The sequence below is a fragment of the Peromyscus californicus genome, unplaced genomic scaffold, assembly GCF_007827085.1.
Source record: "Peromyscus californicus insignis strain IS unplaced genomic scaffold, ASM782708v3 Scaffold_21__1_contigs__length_65335640, whole genome shotgun sequence".
NCBI classification, from domain to species: Eukaryota; Metazoa; Chordata; class Mammalia; order Rodentia; family Cricetidae; genus Peromyscus; species Peromyscus californicus.
The window spans coordinates 61,297,020-61,314,605 of NW_026294514.1; the positions used below are offsets into that span (position 1 = coordinate 61,297,020).

The 17,586-nt window shown below is 38.8% G+C and overlaps 2 protein-coding genes across 2 annotated transcripts; both read right to left on the minus strand.

Annotated features, from left to right (window-relative positions):
* Nucleotides 1-287: 287 nt before the first annotated feature.
* On the minus strand, nucleotides 288-2,522 carry LOC128117438 (UDP-glucuronosyltransferase 1A9-like). Its single transcript, XM_052749328.1, is given in 3 exon segments — nucleotides 288-302; nucleotides 1,679-2,414; nucleotides 2,416-2,522. Coding segments are annotated over 3 exon segments (855 nt in total). The 5' UTR covers nucleotides 2,520-2,522.
* A 14,179-nt stretch (nucleotides 2,523-16,701) lies between these two features.
* On the minus strand, nucleotides 16,702-17,586 carry LOC128117439 (UDP-glucuronosyltransferase 1A7-like). Its single transcript, XM_052749329.1, has one exon. The coding sequence runs from the start codon at nucleotides 17,581-17,583 to the stop codon at nucleotides 16,702-16,704; it is 882 nt and encodes a 293-aa protein (XP_052605289.1). The 5' UTR covers nucleotides 17,584-17,586.

Sequence of the window (17,586 nt, forward strand, 5' to 3'; positions counted from 1 at the left end):
CTCCAAATAATGAGGGAGAGGGAAACTCTACTGGCCATATCTTGACACCAAACTAAGCTCTCTTTTTTGTGAATGCTTCAAATCAAATTAAACTGTAGGTCAAAGTGGTCCCATGGAAATTCCCATACAACCCAGGCTGTTGACAAGACAATAGGTTGCTCTCCATAAACTAACAATAGGACCCCATTGGTGAAGGCAACACCCACACAATTCATTGACATGGAGAAGTCGAGCTGGTGCCTATATCAAACCTTCACTCCATGTTCTAGTATCTACGACATGGAAACTTACTCTGAAAGCCACTAAAAGAGAACAGGAAACACCAACCCAACCACAAATCCTTTGACCTATAATCTGTCTTGCCTGTAAAATACACTAGGTCAGAGCCACGTTGTGGTGGTGCACACCTTTAATCCCAGCACATGGGAGGCAGCGGCAGGTGGACCTGTGAGTTCAAGGCCAGTCTAGTCTACAGAATAAGTTCCAGAAAAGGCTCCAAAGCTACTCACAGAAATCTTGTCTTGAAACCCCCCACAAAAAAATCCCAAACAAACAAACAAACAAAAAACAATTCACTAGGGCAATGGAGGCACAAACCTTGTGGGAGTAACCAATTGGTGTCTCATTTGAATTAAGGCCCACATCATGAATGGAACCCATACCTGACACTGATTGGATGACCAAGAACCAGAGTCTATAAGTCCATACAGCTAGAGTAAAAACAAATACTCCTGTTCTTAAGGGGGAAAGAAACAATTAAATGACTCATAATGATATTCTGCTATACTCATGGATCAGTGCCTTAGTCAGTCATCATCAGAGATATTTTGCTGGGGCCTCATGTAACAGATGGGAACAAGTACAGAGACACACAGAAAGACATTACATAGAGAGACCTTGGAGCACACAGCTCCAAATGAGAGGGCTCTGTCAAATCCCTCCCCGCAGAGCTCAGGTAACCCCGAGGAAGAGAGACAGAAAGAGTTGGAGAGAAAGAAGGGATGGAGGACACCCTGAGAACGAGGTCCTCTAAAACAACTCAGCAATGCTCATATCATATCAATGATTTTTTAAAATTTGGAAAAACTGCATGTGCACTCTATAGAGTAGCCAACAAATAAGGAGGACTGCTTCATGGCTTAAAAAAGTCATTAAACATTTCTAAAAAACAGTATAATGTAGCTTGAAGTATTTTTGTCTATTTAAATCACTTTTTAAGTTAGCATACAGAGTATTCCGTGGCATTTTGGCATTTCTCAGACATTTTGTCTTTTCTGCTTACCCCACTCTTTCTCTAGTCAGCCTTGCACTCCATATGTTCTCTTCCTACCATTTCTGTCTCTTTTCCTCCTCAGGAAACTTTTCTTTGTCCCCTCCCCTCTTAATTTCATGGGCCCTGCCACAAACACAAAAATAGAAAGGCATACATAGATATTTAAAATTAGATTGCAGCTTGGAATGTATAGGCAATTACGTCATAGGTGTACACAGACATATGAATAGGGCACTTATATAGACTTGTTTCCTAATTAGTGAATTGACGCAAAACAATACTCCAACCCAGGAAGAAATTCCATATGCAATGATATAAATAATATATTACAGCTCAGTAAAGAATTTCTTTTTTTATTGTCCAAACCCAGGGCTCTTTTCATGTGATAAACAACAAATAACATACCTTGGGAATCGGCTTTCTTTGTTGGCAGTTGATTCCACCAATGAAGACCATGATGGACATCACAGGTCTGGGGAAATCTAACACAAAGTCTGTGGGTAACAACCAAATAGATACTTGGCTGAAGAGGTCATTCACAGTCACTGGGGTCTGGAGAACTTCAGAGGCAATTTCTGTAGCAGTTTTCAAAGATTGGGGGCAAAATGTACACTCCTCCAAGTAGGAGAGGTGGTTCCACACTTTCTCCTTGAACGTCATGTTGTCTGTGAGTTTCAAAAGAAGTCGGGGAACATAAGACAGTGGACTGGGGCACTGGGCACCTTCTTCAAGATAGTGACAAAATACACCTCTTGAAGAGACCACTGAAGAGAGTGACAAATACTTGGCCACAGTTAAGCCACACACATCAAAAGGATCCAGAAACACAGCATCAAAAGAACTCTGCTTTAAGTACTCCACTAACTTCTTGTCATTAAACAAATCTCTACAATGTGAAAATAATAATTCAAGGAAATGTTTGGCTGAGCCTGTCAGGAAAGAAACCATACTTTGTTCTGGATTTTTCCATTGAGTGTCAGAAAAATACTTGAACTCTCGGTTCATATCTTCCAGAGTGTGAGAAGTTGAGTACATCTTCACTGTCAAATTCAGGGATTTTCCCAGTTGCCAACTCACCTCTGGCACAACTGCCACCACCTCATGCCCTCTGTGGATGAGTTTCTCCACAACCATCTGCATGTCCATCCATGGGCACCACCAGCAGCCTACCTGCCTGGGCAAAGCCAGAGGCCAGCAGCAGACACACACACAGAGGAAGGGAGGCTGGGAGACCTACAGGAGCCATGGGAGAAGTGGAGCCCGGGACAGTTCAGCTGCTGAGATTCTGGGCTCTTCTAATAGAGCTGGTTGAAACAGTACAGGTGAAAACCTACTGCAGTGGACCCATGTATTTGTATGTTTGCAAGTGAAGCTAAATTCAGTGTTAATGATTTACCCAAAAGAGTAATAATTAACGAACTTCATTGGCTCCAAAACCTATTTGTTTTCAAGATAAAAAGTTTAGGATCTTTGTTTCAGAAAGATCATGTCACCTATTGCTGAACCAGTTTTGAAATAATTATGAAACAATGTGTTTGGATGTTGAAATTCAGAAAAATTAAGAAGCTGTTTATAAGGATCTTCTATATCCATCACAGACTCAATTGTATTTCATTAGAAGGGAAACTAAGAAAGATAGACAGTGAGTGTCACCCAGAAGAGGTAGAGAATGCTAAAGATCACAGAAAAGCAAATCTCTCCCTAACAGGCACATTATGTCAGAAAGGAGAGACCAGGCTCAAATCAACATTGCTCTGAGTCCATGGATCTCAGAGTTCAGGAGTCTTGACTGACAGACACTGAGCCTTGGGACTGTGCCCTGCTGTAGGACTCCAGTGAACCAATATTATACAACCACTGTCCCTGTCAAAATGAAAACATTCTCTGTGTTACATCAGTTTCTGTTATTTCAGCAACCTTTCTAAGACAGGATGACTTTCTTTCTGAGCCTGGCTTTGGGACAGACATTTGAACAGAAGACAGAAGATGAAGGGATGAGCCTTTGAAGGCTTGTTGCCTCCAATGATGATAATCAGATTAAGTTACTTAGGAACAATGGTCAAAGGCCATGGTGATAATTTATTTTTGCACTCCAATAAAGCTTATCTGGGTGTCAGAGGGAAAAATCAGCTACTATATTAAACATAGAGATCAGGCAGTGGTAGCAACAAACCTTTAATCCTATCACTCAAGAGGCAGAGATCCGTCTGCATCTCTTTGATATTTAGGCCCTACTGGGCTACATGAGAGAAAGAGAGCCAGGCAGTGGAGACACATGCTTTTAATCCCAGGAAGTAATGCGGCAGGACACAGAAAGCTATACAAGGCACGAGGACACAGGAACAATCTCCCTTTGGCTGAGGATTTCCTAGCAGTAAGAATGTGGCTGGCTTCCTTCTGCCTCTCTGATCTCAGTTTCACCCCAGTATCTGGCTCTGGATTTTTTTTACTAATAAGATCATTCAGCAATTTGTCTTACATCTGGCGGCCCTAGTTTGTAGCATAAATTCACAAAAAAGCCACTTGCCTGTGGCCTTACAGGTCCAGACTTAAGCCTCAGTTGCTCGTGGCTGGAGTTTCCATGCCATGTGGGCCAGAGTCTCTTTCACTTCTTCTCTCCCAGTGGATTGTAGGCTTTCTCTGGATCCCCATCTCAGGCTGATAACACACTAAGTAGCTGTTTTGAAACCTGCTTGGGGTTCTATTGATCTATGCACAGGAGTCAGCCTCACAACTAAATCGTTATTGTCGGCAAATTTGGCGAGCCAAGTAAGATTGCTTAGAGGTAGAAATTAGTTAAAAGAGAAATTCTTCCCACATTAAAAATGGGAAACATGTTTACAATGGAGGAAATTTGGTCTCTGTTTGATAACATATTAGGCAGTCTGAAAATGGAACAACTAAATGAGATGATAATTAATTTTGATGAGATTTACATAATGTCAGTTATGAATATTATTTGTTTGGTCATTTATGTTTTAATCATTAAAAGATTGGTTAATTTGAGTGCCAAGATAAAAGTTTTAGAAAAACTTGTTAAAACAGATTACAGAGATATTCAGACCCAGACAGAAGAATTTAAACGTAACCTGTCTCAGCATTGCATTTTACACTTACAGAGAAACAGCCTAAGGCTTTCAAACAACCAATGTTAATCTATCCAGTAACCTTACAGGAACTGCCAAATGCTCAAGGCTGTGTACGAGCTAACTGGACTCCAATGGAAAAGTTAGATTTCAGGAGTTTCAAGGAAGCTAAAGTCTCATATGGCATACATTCTCTGTTTATAAAGCAGATGTTAAACTCGTGATAAACTTGTAATAGAATTATCCCTCAAGACTGGAAAGATTTGGTTAGAGCTGTTTTAGAGGGTGGTCCACAGTTACAATGGAGGACCCGGTAGAGAGAGGAAGCTAAGACTATGAAACAACAAAGTAGGTCTAGAGGTATGGAAATTTCCCAAGATCAACTTTTTTATTTTTATTTTTTTAGTTTTTTTGAGACATGGTTTCTCTGTGTAGTTTTGGTGTCTGTCCTGGATCTTGCTCTGTAGACCAGGCTGGCATCGAACTCACAGAGATCGACCTGGCTCTGCTGCCCAAGTGCTGGATTAAAGGCATGCGGCCTCCCGAGTGCTGGGATGAAAGACGTGCGCCACCACCGCCCAGCAAAGATCAACTTTGTGGAGAAGGCAATTACTTCGATATACAAAGACAATCTTTATATAATGACCATACCCTAATTTTATGCTGAATGGCAGCCTTGAATGCTTGAAACAGAATTGAAGAAGTAGGAAAGAAAATTGAGTCATTTATGAAAATTATACAGGGCCCAAAAGAAACCTTCACTGATTTCTTTCAAAGGCTGTCTTCAGGAGTAAATACAATGATACCAAATTCAGAAGCTAGACAGATAATAATTGACTCTCTGGCTCTTGAAAATGCTAATGCACAATGCAAAAGGGTAATTAGGCCATTAAAGACAAGATCAGCACCCTTGGAGGAATGGATCTGAGATACAATTAATATTGAATCTCATGACCATGATGATACATGGATAGGAGAGGTGATTCCCAGAGGTTTGAAGAAAAATAATAATGTCAAATGCTCTAAATGTGGTAACAAGGTCACCTAAAAAGGGACTGTAAACAGGGCATCCCTAGAATCAATGTTTCTTCAAGGAAGAATGGCAACAAAATGATCCTCCCTCTGGATTATGCAGAAGGTGTGGTACAGGCAAATATTGGACTAACAAATGTAGACCAACAAGGGACAGAAAAGACAATCCTTTACCTTTGCCATTGGGAAACTCCCTCAGAGACCACTTGCAGGTCCCCATGGCAAATTCAGTTCAGTCCTTTCCTGCCACCATAGAAGAAACCAATTCCCAGAGCAATTAAATAAACAAATGCCTATTGTAAAAACCTATACTGCTCAGGGTGATAGAACAGCTATAGCAGAGAGAACAAAAAACTCAGGAGAAACCATAAAGTGAATTTTTTGGCAAACTTCTATAAATGAACAAAGACCAATATTAAAAAAATGAAAATAAAAATAAAATAAATGATGTTACCATTGTGGATCTTAAAGACAAAGGTATGGATGTAACAATAATTGCACCAGAATTTTGGCATCCAAATTGGACTCTGCAGGAGTGAAATGTTCAGCTGTTAGGGATTGGAACATTATTTCAAGTGAAACAGACCACAAGATGAATCGAATGTATAGGGACAGAAGACAGAGAGGAAAATTAAAACTATATGTGGCTAATATAGTTATGAATTTATGGGTCCATGATTTATTACAACAATGAAATACCCAGATTAACATTCCTCCAACTTCAGATACAAACCATAAACTAACGTTTGTTTCAGAGAAAAATATTAGAAAATATTTTAAAGAACATTCACCAGCCATCCAGATTGTACAAAAACAGGGTACAACAGCTGATGATCTTTTGAAGACACCAACAGCTCTACCTTTAAAATGATTAACAGATAAACCTGTATGGGTTCAGCAATGGCCTTTAACATCAGAGGAACTATAGACCTTTAAACAGCTGGTGCAAGAGCAGTTAAATGCTCAACATACTGAAGAATCAATCAGCCCTTGGAATTCTCCTGCATTTGTTATTAAAAATTAATCTGGTAAGTGGACAATGGTAACAGACCTAAGAGCAATAAACAAGTTAATGCAGACAATGGGCTCTCTACAATCTGGAATTATTTTGTCTACTCTGTTACGTAAAGCATGGCCTCTTATAGTTATCAATTTAAAAGACTATTTCTTCTCAATACCCTTACAAGAAAAGACAAAGAAAGATTTGCCTTCATCATGCCTACTTACAATAATTCTCAGTTGTTTAAGAAATATCAATGCAGGATTCTCCCACAGGAAATGTTAAATAGCCCAACCCTGTGCCAATATTTTGTAGGACAACCATTGGAAGTAATATGGAGACAATTTCCCAAATCTATAATTTATCATTACATGGGTGATATTTTACTAGCTGATTCAAATGTACATGCTTGAGAAAGAATGTTTGAAGAAATAAAGAAAATTTTGCTCTGTTGGGGTTTACAAATTGCTCCTGAAAAGATACAAAGAGAGATTCTATTAATTATTTAGGATATAAATAGGTCTACAAAAAAACTTAGACCCCAAAAGGTGTGAATTAGGAGAGATTGATTACGGACTCTTAAGGACTTTCAAAGATTATTCAGAGACACTTCCCATCTATGAACTGTTGTTGGGGTAAAAAATAAATGATAAACTATTCAAAACCTTAGAGAGTAACAAGGACTTAAACAGTCAAAGGGAGTTATCAGCTGAAGCTGAGAGAGAATTGGCTTTGGTGGAAAAGAAAATACAGGATGCACACGTGGGTCACATGGATCCAAAGCTTGATTGCATGTTGGTTATTTCACGCTCTAAGCATTCTCCTACAGGAATTTTAATGCAGAAAGAAGATATTACATTGGAATAGATATTTCTACCAAATAAACAGAGAAAAAATTAAAAACTTATGTGGAAAAGATCTCTGACTTGATTTTAAAAGGAAAATTGAGAATTCATCAATTAGCAGAAATAGACCCAACAGAAATTATTGTAACTCTAACTAATGATGAAATTGACAAATTATGGGCAGAAAGTGAACCTTGGCAAAGAGCTTGCAGTAATTTTTGGGGGAAGATTAACAACAAATATCCCAAAGCAATAGAATTTAACTTTTATAAAGAGAGCTGATTAGATTTTGCCTAGCATTGTATGGGAAACACCCATATTTGGAGCTCGTACATGTTATACAGATGCAAACAAACAAGGAAAGTCAGGTTATAAATCAGAAAATTTAGTAATGTGGTTCAAAGTTCTTATTATTCAGTTCAAAAATCAGAATTATATGCTATTCTAATTGTATTAATGGGTTTTTCAGAAACTCTCAACATAGTTACTGACTCTCAGTATGCTGAAAGAGTAGTCTTACATATTGAGACTGCAGAATTTATCCCTGATGAGTCAGAATTAACTTTGTTATTTATTCAGTTACAAGATATAATCAGGAATAGGAAGCATCCTTTATGCATAACTCACATCCGATCCCTTATGGGTTTGCCAGCCCGTCCAGTACAAGGCAAAGACAAGATCAATAAACTATTGATAGGAAAGGTGCTGGAGGCCTCAGAAATTTATAAAAAAAATCATGTCAATAGTCAGAGTTTAAAAAAGGATTTTTCCATAACCTGGCAACAAGCCAAGGAAATTATAAGGAAATGTCGTACTTGTTCTTTTTACAGTCACACTCCAATACCAGCAGGATGTAACTCAGAGGGCACTCAGAAGAATGAAATCTGGCAGATGGATGTGTTTCATTTTGCAGAATTTGGAAAATTGAAGTATGCACACCACACCATTGATATCTATTCAGGATTTTAATGGGCAATGAGTTCTGAAAAGGCTGATTCTATAATTATACATTTGCTAGAAGTTATGGCCATCATGGGTATACCTGTACAAATTGAAACTGACAGTGCTCCAGCATACGTCTCTGCTAAAATAAGACAGTTTTTTGCTTATTACAATATAAAGCATATTACAGATATATAACACCATCCTACAGGCCAGGTAGTCACAGAAATATCAAATCTAACTCTGAAGGATATGCTAAATAAACAGAAAGGGGTAGCAACCACTCCCAGAAATAGATTACATAATGCTCTATTAACTTTGAATTATCTCAGTGCTAATGAGAAAGAAACAACAGCTGCAGAGAGACATTGGATAATAGAAAACAACTGCAGAGTTAAATCAGCCTATATACTTTAAAGATGTGCTGACCTCAGAATGGAAACCAGGATATGTACTACATTGGGGATGAGGTTTTGCATTTGTTTATACAGGAGAAGAAAAGCTAAGGATACCACCAAAATTGATAAAGGATCAATTTGAACAAGACAGACCTCTTAATTAGAAGAAGTGATAGTTCATCAACCAGCATGACCATCCAATTTAAACTAACTTATACAACTAACAAATGCTTTTCATTTAATCAGATATAACTTGCCAAAAGGGAACCTCCCCATAATTATTGCTGGGGAAGGGTTTTTGTTTTTATCTTTCAGGAGAATGAAGGCTAAGGAATCTAAAGAACACTGCACATATGAGACATCTGAAGAAAAAGAACAAATCATCCTGAAAAAAAAAACCATTAGGTAGAGACTGAACAACAAATGATAAAGCTCCCTCTCCTAGGACTTGACAATTAAACCAAAATTTTTCTTTTCAGTATCCCCTAAAGATGCCTTCACCCCCAGACATCAGGAAGTAATTTTAAGTAAACCACACACACATTCCCAAGAGGTGAGGTGGGTCATTTTTGGCCATTCAATGGGTTATGGATAATTGTCATTGTTTAGGTTGGTTAGTTACAAGTTGTTAATTGTTAATGGTTAGGAAAAAAGGCTCAACAAAGGAGATTAAATTCAGGGTTCTTGTTTGAGAAAAAAAAAGAGGACTTAAAAGGTAGATTATTGAATCTATTCTGAAAAGAAAAAAGAGAAAATATAGATATGATAAGATAAAAAGGTAGATATTAAATCTACTTTTAAAGGCAACTACTAGTTTTAAATATTTTTCATTGTATTGGATTTTTATATACCGTGTACAAATTACGTATATTGCTACAAATTTGAGATTGATTTATATAGATATGGTAAAATGAAAAGGTAAATGATTGAATCTACTTTAGAAGGCAACTACTAGTTTTAAATATTTTACATTGGATTGGATTTTTGTATACTGTTTATAAATTTTGTATATTGATACAAATTTGAGATTGATTTTGTTAGAAAATATTGAACATATATTTCTAATCTTGTTCAAATTATTATAACAAGATTGATGTAACTTGCAACATTTAACAATTAATGCAAATTGCTAGTCCTTGAAAGTTATTATTACCAACTAATTAGGATATAAATAAATGAAAGTTAGAGGTTAGTCATTACAATCAAACTTGTAGTCATATTAGGTATGTTTTCAAGGTCAAGCAGAGATACATTTAGATAGACAGATCAGGTTGAAAACTACCTGAGTCTTTGGACTGTGTTTTCTGGCCCAATTTCTGAATGCACCCACTAAACCCTCCCAAACAGGAAAAACGCAACCTCAAACAATTCCAGAAACATATTGTGGATAGTAATGCTTGGCCTAGGAAGCCAATACTGACTTCATTCATCCATGAAAGATGATCCAGTAACCAGGTCTGGACATGTAGGTGTCCACCTCTGTGGACATCGAAGCAAAGTCTAGTCCTTTTAAGAAAACAAATAGAAGCTGAACTCTGAAAAAAATTTAAAAGGGGATTGAGGCTGGAGAAATGGCTCAGTGGTTGGAACCACTGGATGCTCTTAAAGAGGACCTGGGTTTATTCCCAGTATCCATGTGACAGCTCACAACTGTATGTAAATTCAGGGCTTCCGACAACCTCACACAGACATACATGTAGGGAAAACACCAATCAACATAAAATAATAATAATTTATTAAAAAATATACTGACCCCTGATCCTCATACTAAGAGATTGCCACCTCTGTGGATCCTATAGTAGAAACCAAGCAACAGCTATAATAATCTAGAAAAGAATTGGCCAATAACTCCATCCAGGTACAGGGCCTCCCTCCTTCCCAGGTTCCAGAACTGGAGGAGTTAGTCCTGCTTGTCTGGGGAAGTCAAGCAGTGGGTCCCCTCAACTTGAAAGGTTGTGCAACAGCTCCACCACAACACTTACATTCCAAACTCTGCATACTGTGGAGAAGAAGCCAGCTTCAATTTACTTGGGAAATCAGACAAAAACTCAGTTTAGGCTGAAACCCACCATACAGCTCTGCCCCAGAAGAAAGGTAATCAACTGTTCATAGATAGAGTCTGGTCCTCTGATGGTCTGGTACTGTGGAGATATGGCTCTGAGCAGGATACTCTACCTCAGAGACTAGTCTGCAGCTTTGCTCAGCATCAGATACAATTTGAGAAATTGCCTGACCAGAGAAGATAACTTGTGACTCACTGGACCAGCCAGCTACTTTGACACTGTTGTCACTAGACAGTAGTGATGGGCCATCTATCTGATAACCTTTCAAAAACAGTTCCCCATCCAAGTAGAAAACTCAACATGAGCTCTGCCTCCTCGAGGTTGTCAAAATTTGGTCCTTCCAGAGTTACAGGCTAGTATACATAGGTGTATCTCTGTCAAAAAAAAAATCACTTGAGAAAAAACAAAAGAAGAAGTTGAATCCTGAAATGCCTGGAAAGCAAAGCATGGCCACAGGTATTAGAAGAGCTATCGCGGGCATGCTCAGAAAAGGTAAACACACACACAAAAAAATCTTTGCTGTTGCATGTAATCCCATTGTATTTCACAGGTTTACTGACTCCATTAATGGGAAACAATATGATATATGTCTGGAGCCCCAAGGAGGAGTCAGTGAGGTGAGCTCCCACCAATATTGCTGAATAACCCTCACTAGGAAGACAATATGGTTCATTTAAGCACAGCAATTCTGCAAGCTCCTGCCTGTGAAGATGTCAGGGATCCGTTACCAAGCAAAGTACAAGATAAGGAGCAGTATGCTACACCAATAGCAAGATACTATTTTAATCAAGTAAATAGAAAATAATGCATCACTTATATACATCTATTACAAAATAATTTCAAAAAATTCTAAAAGCTTCAGACTTAGCTCCTGGAGCACTTTTGTAGGCAAAGATCCTAAGGATGGAATAACAGAGTGGTTTGAAGGGATGGATATGAAACTAGTATTTTTTAAACAACCTGAACATAATAAATAACTAATTCGGCTACACACACATACACACAAGTGAAGATGTGTAAAGCTTCCTAAGTAAATGGGCAAGAAATATTTCACTGGACCAGAAACTATAAATGTTACAAACACAAATGACAAAGAGATTAATAAGGAATCGTTTTCCCTCTAACATCCAAAGTCAGGCCTCCTTTCCTGTGCTTAGGGACAGATAACACACTTGGGAAAGTGACTAGCCCTGGTGGCCATTGATCTCACCAGGGAAGACCATGTTGAATATCACAGACTTCAGATGGTCAAAAGTAAAGTCAGTGCCTGACAACCAAATAGAAATGTCCCTGTAGAGACCATTGTCACAGGGAGTTGGAGAAATTCAGAGGTGATCTCCATGAGAAAATAACTATTTAACCAAAAATTTAAAATAATTCCCACTCTCGCCGGGCGGTGGTGGCGCACGCCTTTAATCCCAGCACTCAGGAGGCAGAGGCAGGCGGATCGCTGTGAGTTCAAGGCCAGCCTGGGCTACCAAGTGAGTCCCAGGAAAGGCGCAAAGCTACACAGAGAAACCCTGTCTCGAAAAACCAAAAAAATAAAAAAATAAAAAAATAAAAAATAAATAAAAAAAAATAATTCCCACTCTCTCTTTAATAGTCATGGTATCTGGGAGGTGGTGCAGAAGATTGGGAACACGGGGAACTTCTGGGTGTTGTGTTATAACCATCATCAATGTCCCCAGGTATGCCCTAACACTGCACATGTATACATGCCTAGATACACACAACTTCTCATCAATGTTTCCTTCTCAACACACAGGTTTTACTCCACCCATAACATCTATTCCCGGGCAGTACACTGTGTGTGAAACATGGCTGCCATATGAAAAAATAGGGTAGACACGAACAAGGTCATAGGGTTGTTTTTATTTTAGATGTGTGGTTGTGCTGTTTACAACTCTCTATCAAGAGGCCCTGCATGACCACATATGTGTTTGTATGTGGTTGTGCATGGTATGTGTGAATTAGTGTGTGGTGTGTGAGTCTGAGGGTAGTGGTGGTGCTGTGTGTGTGTATGTGTGTGGGTATGTGTGTTTGTGACTAAGTTGTGGGATGAGAATGAGTGTGACATGTGCCCAGGTATATGACCCAACAACTCAACTCCTTGCTGGTGAGATTAGAGAACAAGAATGTATTTAAGTACAGTCAGCACAGTCTTGTTCACAAAAATAAAAGTGGGTAAGCTAGTATATATCACTAATGATCACTGAAAACATGAGGACAATCAATGAAAATACTGTAATGTTATCTGCCATTGTCCATGGCATATTACAGCATATGACAACTAATAACTCAGATGTCAACCCATCAGACCAATAACTCTCTGAGGGAGAAACCTGTTTCAAGCAAGGTTTACGGGGCCATTGACTGTGAAAACTGGTTCCTTCTGTCTGTCATTTGACATATGAAAAAACAGCTGTGGAATCTCCCTATTACCGTGCATTTTCATCTAATGTGTACCTGTACTCTCATGATTACATCTCAACCTAATGGTTATTTGTTCTGTAGACTGTCTAAAGATAATTTCTTCTTAAGCTGTATAACTTTGATGAACAGAAATAATACCAGGATATTTTTCATAGCTCAGGCTGACATAGGAAAATAGTATTCTCAGCTACAAAGACAGGTTTTTACACAATTAGCTGATTTAAGACCTCAGAGCAAATTCAAAGTAGACTATTTGCCCCCTGCAAATAAATGGCAAAAGGACAGATTCCCAGGTGTCTTGTTTGAACCAAGGTCAGGCATAAAGCAACTTTGCTGCCAGTTCCCCAGTAGCTCAACTCTGGCTGATAACATTAAAGACATAACTCCCTGCAGAAATTGTCTCAGCATCTGACTCCTAGATGCACGAACTCCTAATCTAAGTTTTATGAAGCAAGAGTAAAAGTTCAACTAATTTGTTTAGGTCTTGGGGTACTTTTAATGTCACTGTCCCTCCAGAAACTGGGGAGCAATTGAGCACTACAGGCCTTCTGCCTGTTCACCAGGGATCTTGGCTGACAGTCATTCCCAGTCATGCTGGCTGCCTGGTCAGTCAGCATAACATTCCAAGTCCTAGAGTAACCCTGTGATTTCACGTGTGTTATCAGAATGGCTCTGCTTCTTATTGTATTCTCAAAAAATGCAATGTGACCCTCAAAATGTAACTTATACACTATCCAGGGCTTTCTGTTGGGTATATATATACCAATTGGAAAGGAAGAAGTCAAACGCTCTTTATTTGCAGATGATATGATAGTGTACATAAGTGACCCTAAAAATTCCACCAGGGAACACTTACAGCTGAATAACACATCCAGCAAAGGAGCTGATACACAAACAACTCAGAAAAATCAATAGTCCTGTTGTATATAATTGACAAACAGACTGAGAAAGAAATCAGTGGAACAGCTAGCTCCCTTCAAAATACCCTCAAACAATATAAAATGTCTTGTGGATAATTCCAACCAATGAAATGAATGACTGATATGATAAAAACTTCAAGTCTTTGAAGAAACAAACTAAAGAAAATAACAAATGGAAAGACCTCCCATGCTCAGGGATTTGTAGGATTAACACAGTAAAATGACTATCCTACCAGAAGCAATCTCCTGATTCAATGAAATACCCATTAAAATTATAAAAACAATTCTTCCCAGACCTTGAAAGGACAATTCGCAACTTCATATGGAAACACACACACACACACACACACACACACACACACACACACACACACACACACATACAAAAAAAACAAAACAAAACAGGATAGTCCTGAACAACAATAGAACTACAAGAGCTCTTACCATTCTTGATCACAAATTATACTACAAAGCCATTGTAAGAAAAACAACCTGGTATTTGTTTTAAAAAAATAGACATATTGATCAGTGAAACCAAATTGAAGATCTGGACATAAAACCACAAACCCATAAACATCAGGATTTGATAAATAAGCCATAAATACACACTGAAAAAAATTTCACAGTATCATCCAGACATTGTGCATGTAGAATAATGCAAATAGATTCATACCTATAACCCTGCACTAAACTCAACTCCAAATGAATGAAAGACTTCAACATAAAAGGAGATATATTGGACCTCCTAGAAGAGAAAGTGGAGAATAGCCTTGAGTACCTTGGCTCAGGAACAGACTTCCTGAACAGAATCTAGTGCAGTGCAGTTTATACTTCCTGTAATATATGAAGGTAATCCTAAAGAAGTATCCAAATAATGAGGGAGAGGGAACCTCTACTGGCCATATCTTGTTATGAAACTAAGGTTTCTTTTTGGGAAGGATGCCAATCCAATTCAGTTGTTAGTCAAAGGGGTCCCATGGAAATTCCCAAACAACCCAGGCTGTTGCCAAGACAATAGGTTGATCTCCACAAACTTCCAAGACCCCATTGCTGAAGACAACACCTGCACTACTCATTGAACATGGAGAGGTTGAGCTGGTGCCTATATCAAACCTTCAAACCATGTTTTTGTGTCTATGACATGGAAACGTCTTCAAGCTACAAAAAGAGAACAAGAAACACCAACCCAACAACAAATACTTTGCCTTATAATCTGTCTTGCGTGCAAAACACACCAGGGCAATGGAGACACAAACCTTGTGGGAGTAACCAACCGATGTTTGATTTGAATTAAAGCCCACATCATGAATGGAACCCATACCTGACACTGATTGGGTGACCAAGAACCAGAGTCTATAAGTCCATACAGCTAGGAATAAATCAAATACTCCTGTTCTTAAGGGGGAAAGTAACAAGTAAATGACTCAAAATGATATTCTGCTATACTTATGGATCAGTGCCTTAGTCAGCCATCATCAGAAATATTTTGCTGGGGCCTCATGTAACAGATGGGAACAAGTACAGAGACACACAGAAAGACATTACATAGAGAGACCTTGGAGCACACAGCTCTAAATGAGACAGCTCTGTCATATCCCTCCCCTCAGAGCTCAATGAACTCCAAAGAAGAGAGGCAGGAAGAAATAGGGAGAAAGAAGGGATGGAGGACACCCTGAGAACAAGGTCCTCTAAAACAACTCAGCAATGCTCATAGGAACTCACAGAGACTGAAGCAGTATGCACAGGGCCTGCATGGGTCTGCACCAGGCCCTCTGAATATACACCATAGCTTTCCGTTTAGTACTTTTATGGGACTCCTGAATGTGTTAAGTGAGTCTCTGATTCTTGTGACTTCCTTTCATGATCTTCTTTCTCTGTTGACTTATCTTGACCAGTTTTTATATAGTGGTTTTTGTTTTACTTATTATATTTTATTTTGTTATAAAACAAATGTACCTTCCTTGCATCCTATACATATCAATAATTTTGCAATTTGGAAAAACTACATATGCACTCATATAGAGCAACTGATAAATAATGCGGTCTGCTTCATGGCTTGATGTGTATGTAAACATCTCCAAAGAATAGTAAAATGTAGCTTCAAGGGTTTGTGTGTGTGTGTGTGTGTGTGTGTGTGTGTGTGTGTGTGTGTGTGTATGTGTGTGTGTGTGTGTGTGTGTGTGTGTGTGTGTGTGTGTGTGTGTGTGTGTCTTTTCAAATATCTTTCCTAAGTTAGCATACAAATTATTTGGCAGCATTATGGCATTTTTCAGACATGGTGTATTTTCTCCTTTTTACTCCATTCTCTTTTTAGCCAGCCTTACACTCCATATGTTCTCTTCCTACCCCGAATATCCCCCTCTCTGTTTTCATGTGACATGTCTATCAGGACCATTTTATTCCTCCTCAGCAAAGTTTTCTTTGTCCCCTCTCCTTTCTAATGTAATGATCCTGACCTACACACACAAATAGGAAGGCACACATATATATTTAAATTTAGATTGTATCTTGGAAGGTATATGCAATTATGTCAAGGTGTACACATGCATATCAATAGGGAAAACTCTATAGATTTTTTCTAATTAGTGAATTGTCACAAAACAATTCTATAACCAGGAAAAAATTACATATTATATATGCAGTGATATCAAAGGTAAATCACAACTCAGTAAAGAATATTCTTTTAATGGCCTAAACCCAGGCCTCTCTTCATGTGCTAAAGAAGAGACAACATACCTTCAAAAGTGGCTTTCTTTGTTGGCAGTTGATTCCACCAATGAAGACCATGTTGGGCATCACAGGTCTGGGGAAATCTAACACAAAGTCTGTGCGTAACAACCAAATGGACACTTGGCTGAAGAGGTTATCCATACTCACTGGGGTCTGGAGAACTTCAGAGGCAATGTCTGTAGCAGTTTTGAACAAGTAGTGGCAAAATGCACGCTCTTCCATGTAGAAAACAGTGTTTGACACTCTCTCCATGAAAGTCATGGTGTCTGTGAATTTGGAGAAGAGTCTCGGAACATAAGACAGTGGACTGGGGCACTGTGTGCCCTCTTCAAAATGGTGGCAAAAGAAATACCTTGAAAAGACCACTGAAGGGAGTGACAAATACTTGGCCACAGTTAAACCGCACACCTCAAAAGGATCCAGAAACACAGCATCAAAAGAACTCTGCTTCAAGAACTCCACTAACTTCTTGTCGTGAAACAAACTCCTACAGTGTGAAGACATTAATTCGAAAAACACTTTGCCTGAGCCTGTTATTACAGAAAGTATATGTTGTTCTGGAGTTATCCATTGAGAGTCAGAAATAAACTGGAACTTATGATTGAATTCCTCCAGAGTATAAGAAGTTGAATATGTCTTCACTGTCAAATTCAGGGATTTTCCCAGTTGCCAACTCACCTCTGGCACAACTGTCACCACCTCATGCCCCCTGTGGATGAGTTTCTCCACAACCATCTGCATGGTGAACCAGTGGCTCCCATCCATGGGCACCACCAGCAGCCTGCCTGCCTGGGCAAAGTCAGAGGCCAGCAGCAGACACACACACAGAGGAAGGGAGGCTGGGAGATCTGCAGGAGCCATGGG

Coding starts and splice junctions, on each gene's coding strand:
- LOC128117439 (XM_052749329.1), bottom strand. CDS start 17,583: ATGGCTCCTGCAGATCTCCCAGCCTCCCTTCCTCTGTGTGTGTGTCTG.